At 40.0% G+C, this 8,823-nt stretch overlaps 1 protein-coding gene across 2 annotated transcripts; it reads left to right on the top strand.

Moving 5' to 3' along the window:
* Positions 1 to 207: 207 nt before the first annotated feature.
* map6a (microtubule-associated protein 6a) lies at positions 208 to 8,593 on the top strand. 2 transcript variants are annotated; one of them, XM_085936344.1, is made up of 6 exons: positions 208 to 808; positions 839 to 911; positions 4,209 to 4,422; positions 4,626 to 4,840; positions 7,552 to 7,662; positions 8,446 to 8,593. In XM_085936344.1, the coding sequence occupies exons 1-6, from the start codon at positions 208 to 210 to the stop codon at positions 8,591 to 8,593; spliced, it is 1,362 nt and encodes a 453-aa protein (XP_085792470.1). The 2 variants fall into 2 exon arrangements, with proteins under 2 accessions (XP_085792470.1, XP_085792469.1); XM_085936343.1 differs by having other exon boundaries at positions 208 to 911.
* Positions 8,594 to 8,823: the final 230 nt, after the last annotated feature.

Consider the following 8,823-nt stretch of genomic DNA (forward strand, 5'->3'; position numbering starts at 1 on the left):
AAGATGAAATGATCAGCAATGCTTGGCAATACACTTCGGAAGTGCAATGGATTTGCGTTTATCTTAATCTAACCTAAAAAAAAAGAAGAAAAAAAATTGGCCGTGCAATCTGCAAACACGGATACATACTCGCCTCCCTCGTAAACAGCACAGTGGAAAATATTCGTTCTGTTTTGATTCCATCTCGAATCCACAAGGAACCTCAGCATGGCGTGGCCCTGCATCAGCAGGGCGTGCTGCATGGCCCGCTTCTGGAACCAGATGGACAAGGCTGACATTGCGGTGCCTTTGGTATTCACCAAGTATACGGACGCCTCGGAGATGCAGCACGTCCAGCTGCAACCTCCATTACGGGCCGGGGTCGCCATAGAAACGCAGCCGCCTCGCACCCAGCGCCGCACCGCCGCTACGGGTCCACGCGCGCCGCGGAGGTGCGTCTCTGAGGAGCGAGTATGCAGCTCGGTGATGAGAGAGGACTTTAAACACTGGAGAGTGCGACCCGAACCCAGCTGTAAACCCAAGAACGAGTACCACGGCCCAGAAATACCCTTCAACAGCGAGACTCAGTACCAGAAAGACTACAAACCTTGGCCCATTCCGAAAAGGTACGACCACCCGTGGATACCTAAACCTCCCGCCACCATCTCCGCGGGTGACGACCGACCATCGGATAGATCCAGACACGGAAAACAGCACCTGGCGGATGCTGAAAGCGGCGTGGAGAAAAGCACCATCGCTGACCGAGTGCAAGAGAAAGACCTCATCCAAGGCCACGAAAGGAAAAAGAGGTCAAGCAAAAAGGCAGAAGGTGAGAAGAAAGTAGTCCTCAAGGTGGAAGGAGAAGGACGGGCTGCTGTGGATGCCGTCAACAGGCAAATTAAACAAGAGATTGCAGCCGGCAGTTCTTACAAGTGAGTAGAAACCTGCAGGTCTTGTACCCCTTTTCCGGGACCTATGTCAGGGGTCACCGAGAATGAATTGTTGTGCTAAATTTATCACACCCCAAATTATTCATCATACTAGCTGCAGAAATTATTATCACCAGTGAAATTAAAACAATACCTCTGGCTTATTGTATAAGTACTCCATGTTTTAACTTGGTTGCTTTACTTAGCAAGAAACACAGCTGATGATGTGTTTGGATGTCATGTGAGATGAATGTATCTTGTCATGAAGCTGCTTAAAGACCCGCTACCATGTGTGTGCGTGTATTGTGGAGCAGGGTGCAGCCCAAGGGTATCATCCGCCCCCTCCCACATGGCACGACAGAAGCCCACCTAACCCTTCTTGTCTTCCTCTGCCAGTGAAGCCTCGAAGCGGGTCAGCTGTGGGTTAATATTACGGATGGTGGGCACAAATCACCCAGCATGTGCCGAAATGGCATTCGTGCTAATTTGGGATTTGCTTGAAGTGCAATTGTACTTTGTAGTCATGCCTTCTTTCACCTTGAAACGTTAACGACGACTTTCCGTTGTGCTATATAGTCCCACAATGCCGATATTTATGAGCTGCCTCAAGAAGGAGGGGGGGGACATATAAATAATAATGAACACTATTTGCACAGCAGTGCCCTATTCCTCACTGGTACATTGTTATCCATCCATCCATCCATCCATCCATCCATCCATCCATCCATCCATCCATCCATCCATCCATCCATCCATCCATTCATCCATCCATCCATCCTTCCATGCATCCATCCATCCATCCATCCTGTTGGATTATTGTTTGCACTTTATTAAATTCAAGAGAACAGACTGAGGGGAAATCATGAAACAGGCTAAACTTATTTAGGGAGACAAGACACGGAACGGAGACAGGAAGCAATAGTACCTTTGTAAAAGTCAAAACAAAAGGCACTTCAGGCTAAGAACGCTGAACAATGCTGAGTCACAAACCGATCAATCCAATCTTATTTTCTGCCGCTTTGGTCAAGTCGTATTTAAAATACTTTCAAATTCCTTTTTATGCCTGATAAAAGGCATGAGTGAGAGACATCAGCTGCCTGAACCTTTGTTCATGTTCTCCCTTTTTTCTTTTTTTTTTTTTTTAAACAAAGCCTATATTGTCACTGTAAGATCGACTGTGACCAAAAGGGGACAAAGTGAAGGGAAATTAGTTTATGGAAAGTGAATTTTTATCTGAGACAATGATGCAGAAGCTGCAGGTTCATTGAGTTCAGATTATTCTCTGGAACCAAATCCTTTCAAAATAAATTTTTCTGTCTGCTGTTTGTTCGCAAAAATGTAGCCCACAGCAGCAAAGTGACAGAACATTGTTGGATTTTGAAAATGATCCAAGCTGTGAGTACACAAACTCCCCAAAAACAAAACAATCTTTTTCAGCTCGCTAGAAAAACTGTAAAATTGCTTTGATTTTCATGCACTGTTGTCATTAATCTGAGTTCCCATAATATAGTCAAATGTAATCCTGAAAATCTCCACTGATACTCATTTGTTCCATCAGTTCTTAGTCGGACCGTACTAAAGCTGTTTTATGTAACACTTTTAATCTCATATTAGTGTGTGTGATTACAGTTAATTCGTATTATATATAGCTTGTGATGTCTCTTCTAAAAATTTAAATAAAAAATAAAATTAATAACAATTAAAATAATAATAATAAAAAAATAAATAAACGAAAATGCTCCCCTGCATCGTAGCGTATATTAGCAAAAAAGAGGCTGCTATCCGACAGGTAATCTGAGAGTTTATTGACTTGAAGTCAGTCTTTATGGTCGCTGATCTGACAATAAAAAGAAGCCACAGATTCTTTAAGAAGTTCATTGATTCCCTCGAATACTCGCTTGGCGCTCGTGGAGCGTCGGCAATATCAGAAAATATTCAACACACTGAGTCTAAAATAAATTTGGTGGGATTTTAATTGGATAGTTTGAATCTAAGAATGCTACAAAGTATCATTATTTTGCTTGGATATGTGAAAATGTTTATTCAGCAATAACATAACTAGAAAGCATAGCAGCCCATATTGTGGGCAGAGTTGCATGCTGCGCGTCCTGGCGTGTTTCCACTGCTGTCAGCTCCAGTGATTGGTTGCGGTGAGGAGGCCTTTCTCTGCACATAAACTGCACCACAGCGGGTCAGCCCGGTCAGCAGCTTTAGTCTCAAAAGCAGAAAATATCACTTGGACAGCAATAGCTTGTGTCGCAGTGATGCATATCAAAAAACACACATCTTTCAAAATAATTAGATTTTTACAATAATAGTAATCATTTTTATATGGCTATAAATATGTGTGCACCCCCACCTGTTTTTTTCTCTTTCAACTATGTACAAATATTAAAAATATCTTATAAATCGAGCTGATAAGTATTTTCATTTAGCCATCCTTATGTTTGTGAGTTAGCAGCCTACTTTCAGGTTCACGGAAAATATCTTGTGTTGTTATGATTCCGGTGGGTGGAAGTCTGTTCCAAAAATGCCATATTGAGTGAGAAAATTACAAAATTGAAGGACATTTTTTTCTTTGGTAGATTATCTGTTTTAATGCATCTTGCCAATAACCAATAGACCATTTATGTTTATTCGATACAGTGCCCCCCTCCCCTTTTCTCAAGTAACTCATGGACACAGAAATTATTGTTACACTGACCATGAATAGCCTCTTCAGTATGCTAGCGTAGCACACTGTGGATGGAACCTTTACACTTGTACAATTGATACTCTGTGAAGTCATGTAAGTGTTTTCTACCCTTGTCCTGGGACGTCATTGTGTAATCCGTCTTTGCGCTATGGCCTCTTGCTCCATCCTGGCGTTGAAAGCGAGCCTAAGTCCCATTATGTAATCACTTTCTCTGTGTGTGATTTCCATCCCTCTAGTGCACTGGTAGTCGTTCTCTTTTCAACAGGCAACGTCTCTCAGCCTTTGTGCTCGGAAGAATTTAACTTTTTACATAATAACATTTTCGCCCTCTGGCTTGTTTAATAAATGTTAAAACCTTGAACACATTTTGGGTGAAAAAGGATTCATTGAAATATAGATGTGTGCAAAGCAACCAAGTGGAAGATGAAGTTATCATCTTGTATTTTAGCTTCATCATTGAAATGTTGGTTTTGCTTTGTTTGATTCATTTGAAAAAGAGCTACTGGCCTATTTTCAAATGACAAAGCTTGCAATTGGATTCTTGTAAACAATGACGGGACCCAAAATGTATTTTAGTAATTTGGCTCCGCCTTCTCTTCCTGCAGAACTGAATTTAAGGCTTACAGAGATGTGAAGCCTGCACGGATGATCCGGGCCAAGTCCCAGTACCTACCTCCGGACGAGAAGACTCGGCTGGAAACCAGCTATAGTGCGACATTCAAAGGACAAGCTCCACTTCAGCCTACTGACAATAAGGCCCAGGAGAGGAGGAGGATACGCAGTTTGTACAGCGAGCCATACATTGACCCCATTAAACAGGTGAGCAGGGGCAAAAGGGGTGTTTGCGCCGTTGTGGGAATGAACACAGCTGACTTGATTTCAGTAAAGGAGGTGCGCGGTCCATATGGCGGAAGTATGGTGGGGGCATGTAGTAGAAAAAAGTAAACTTACTTTTTCACAGTCTTTAAAAAAAACATGACCTAAGGCATTTTTCCTTCATGTCTGCTGTCCAACATTCTCAGGTGGACAGGTCTACTGTCCCTCGCACTAAAGCCAGAAAGCCCCGGGCCGTAGCTTCGGGCCAGGGCAATCCGGTGAAGAAATCCAAAGATAAGCAGAGCACGCCACTGAGGGGCTCCAGGAAGATGACCTCGGAGAACCAGCCCATGAGCCGGCCAGCGTTGGGGGACAAGGAGAAAAGTAAAGAGATGAACAACAAACTGGCTGAAGCGAAAGAGTAAAAACCATTTAGCACCTTTCACATCTTTAGTTTTTTTGGGGAAAGTAAAGAGAGAGGCTGCAAAATATTGTTTTTCTTTTTTGTTGCCATCCTCTCTTTTTTTTTTTTTTGCTTCTGCTTTGCTCCCATTCACTTCTTTTTATTCAATGACAGAATAAGATGACATGTCATCAGTCCATTGTCTAATTTTGATCGTCACAAGCGGGCATGAGTGTATTTTTTTTTTTTCTTTCTTCCGCTGCTACTCGATGCCACCCCCACTTTGCTCGCCTCCGTCTCCCGGTTGCCACGGCGACGGGCTGCCAACGCTTGCATGAGCCAGACCGCAAGCGTTTCTGTCGGTTTGACTTGATAGACTGAGCGGATTGTTCTACTGAGTTTATCAAAGATTATCAACGATTGGAAGCGCTGAAAATAGATCATGACCAAACCTGAGCATCTTTGATAAATGTTATGCCTGGTAATGATCTGTGATCCGCATCTTCGGTTTCATCTTTGCTGCTGTTCATGTGTTCATGCTTTCGGTCTGACTATGCATGATCGTAATTCTTTGTGACTTTTCTCTTGAATGAGAAATTTACACTTGTTTGTATCCCTTGGAGCATTACCTCATTCATACTCACGTGGCTATTTTAGTTTAGTTTAGTTCAATTCAATTCAAAACCAAATTTGCTGCCAGAAGACAATCTGGATCATCTTATATGATTATGCATCAAATATTATGCATATCACATTAATATTATGTCTCCAGGTCTCCATGGCATTCTCCTCATAGTTCACACAGTTTAGTGCAGCTAGAAAATACTGAGTTAAGTGTCTGGGGTTCACACGAGACGTAAAGCAGTCCTAACATTATCATTATTATTATTATTATTATTATTATTATTATTATTATCATTATTATTATTATTATACACACTCAGGCCATGGTGAGCGTGACCAATGTGATTAATATTAATATTAATTATATTAATTTCATTCGGTATGGTTAGCTTTTATAATATTTGTGGCGTTATTTTCAATTCATCGTTGCCCACACTGTCTTGTTAGAATTAGATGGGTATGCAAGTGTGTTGATTTTAAAGCTTATTTATTATTGTTCGGGAAGTTAAATATGGTGGTTACTGAGTACATGTAAAGCCTTGACTTTTTTTTGAAATTTATTGTGGTTTTAAAGAGTTTTCTTCATTTCATGTGTTGGATATAGAAGGCGACATACTGTAAGTATGATGGTTTGTAATGATGTAATTGTAATCGCTATTGTATGCACTTAACCTATGTTAGCTATTGTAGAGACATCTTTCACAATACACATCCAGCTACGTATACAGTGGAACCGCTAATGGAGGCCATTATACGTAATTGCAATACAATTCCTAAAAAGCAAAGAATTAAAATAAACAACATTGTTAACATTCATATATTAACTTCATTTAATGTTGGGATGAAAATGCATGTGTGGAAATGGAAGGATTATTAATATTATTATTATTAATATTATTAGCTGTCAATGTACTGCGCAGTCAGCAACTTTAGTTTAGTTATCTGTTCTATGGTTGTCATCACATTATTTTTACTATCTCCAATTTTTACTGAAGTCTATTTATCTTTCCTGGCTTTCAATTTTAGCACTTCCACAGTATACACAGCCATATATAGTATCAGATTCATACTGTATATGTGACTATTTGATTCTTTACCATTTGAGATTATATTGCACCGCCATGGGTTGATTCCTTTTTTTGTTGCCCCCCCTCTTTAGACACACACGCATAATTAATATCCTTCACTTTATTCGCTGTGCAATCATTACCGCCAACATCTGTCAAAGCTGATCGCATGGGAACTGAAGACCAGACTCATTTGCATTTTGCAGCCTTTGGTTTAGGGGTGTCACTTGGTCACATAACACGGACGGGGAAAGGGGGCACGTCGTCATTAAACAGTGCTAGGCACGCCACACACCCGGTGCTATCGTTGTGCTTTTTACGTCATAAGGATAGAAAGTATGGTAAAGGAAGTTATGTCTTGAAGAAAAAAAAAACAAAAAAACTGTGACGTATTTGTGTTTCTGCTTGCTCATATATAAAAAAAACATTATAAATAAATAATCACCCAAAAAAAAAAGAAATAAATAAAAGGTGTCCTCTGGCTTGTTTTTGTTTATAGTCAAGTATTAGCGGTTGCAAGTATCTGTCCGTATTTCTCCTGTCCCAGTCTTTGTCAAACAAAATAGGAAAATCCACATGGAAGAGAATTTTCCTTTCTTTCTATGCTTATTCAAGATTGCATGACTTCTGGCATTCTTTCTTGATGCATGTTTGCTATTGTGAGAAGAATATATTGTTTTTTTGCATCGCTAATACTGATGCATTTCAATTCATTTGTGAAAAACCTAATTCATATAATTGGAAATTTGGCATGATATGTCACTACAGGCAGAGTTGCATGTTATCATTTTGATAATTATATCTTAAAACCAAGCCAAAAATAAATTGACCATCACAAGAAATTTGAATATTACTTAACAAACAAAAGATTTTGAATGATTCAAATGATTGTCTTTATACTTTTATTTACATTTCATAGAATTTGCGGTGTGTACAAAACAAATCTATATATTGTTTCTCACACTGTTGTCATGTTTAATGGGGGAGATGATGCTGATGTTCCTTTTCCTAATGAGTGACGTTTTTATTCATTCGAAGGGTTGCGCTAAAACAACACCACTACGTACAACTCTGCCAGCCAATCCGAGATATTGGTTGGGTACAGACCCTAAAGCAACACCTGTGGGGCTGTGCGCTACCCAATCCCAGGTAAACCTCAAAAGAATCACTTAGAAGATGCCGGCCAGCCACTCATTCTCATTCATGGACTTGTGATTTTTCTTTTTTTTTTTAATTATTATTCCACAATAGTTTTATTGAAACGGTGAACTACTTTAGATCCGAGTTAGTTCTCTCTTTCTCTTCCTTTTATGGACACCGGAGTAGTGGTGTTGGATTCAGGCCTGTTGCCTGTTGTCACCTCCTGCATGTAAGCTTCTTTACATGGAGCCCTTCAGCTTGCATGAACCTACTGGATGGAATGTAGCCTTGTTTGTATGTTGTTTGCAATAATTGCATGCGAATTGTTTAATCAAGGGGAGTTGTTCGTGAAATAAAAGTCAGTTTTGACCATCATACTCATGTAATGACATCACTACAGTGGATATGGAAAGTGAACACATCCCAGCGAGATTTAAAGATGTTCTGTGTTTCTATTTATAATCCATAGTTTTATTGAATCATAATAATAGCTGTCTTTACGATGCTTTCTGTATCCACAGCAGTTGATTTAATTTAAACATGTCACGGGGTTGGAATATGTTCCCAAGCATGCCTTCACTGTTTTTCTATTGGACCTGCAATCGAAAACGTTATCAAGAATATTTGTGGAGTGTTAGCCGGTAAGTACAAAATAGGTGTGGAAATAGGCAGTAGGTTCAATTTCATTTTGATGTGATTAAAAAAAAAAAAAAACATCCAGGCAATATTTCAACCTCTTTTTGTTTTCTTTCCCCTTTCTTGACACCTTAACCACATGCTGCTGCTTCTTAGAGATGCTCAGGACGAGTTTGTCCGACCCGGTCATCATCATTCCCAGGGTGCTGCTGGAGGAGATCCAGGACCACTACTGGAAAGACCCGAACAGCGACGCAGCAGCGGAGTTGTCCGATTTGCCCTCGATTTGAACCAGACTGAGTAGTACTGTGACAATCACACACAAATACACTAACACACACACACGTGCATGTCTGAAATAGTTTTTTGGTCCTTAAACAACTCTTTGGCCTGCGATATTATTGAAAAGGTGCTATCTAGTTGTTTTTTCTTGTTTTATGCATATTGTATTTTGAAGCTGTATTGATAATAATACAAGAAAAACACACCATGTAGTGCTAATATCACATCTAAAGAGACCTGTATACAGTTATA

The sequence above is a fragment of the Syngnathus leptorhynchus genome, chromosome 17 (assembly GCF_054491065.1).
Source record: "Syngnathus leptorhynchus isolate UIUO chromosome 17, UIUO_Slep, whole genome shotgun sequence".
Lineage (NCBI taxonomy): Eukaryota > Metazoa > Chordata > Actinopteri > Syngnathiformes > Syngnathidae > Syngnathus > Syngnathus leptorhynchus.

Coding starts and splice junctions, on each gene's coding strand:
- map6a (XM_085936343.1), top strand. CDS start 208: ATGGCGTGGCCCTGCATCAGCAGGGCGTGCTGCATGGCCCGCTTCTGG. Junction 912..4,208: donor GCAGCCGGCAGTTCTTACAA/GTGAGTAGAAAC, acceptor CTCTTCCTGCAG/AACTGAATTTAAGGCTTACA. Junction 7,663..8,445: donor TGTGCGCTACCCAATCCCAG/GTAAACCTCAAA, acceptor GCTGCTTCTTAG/AGATGCTCAGGACGAGTTTG.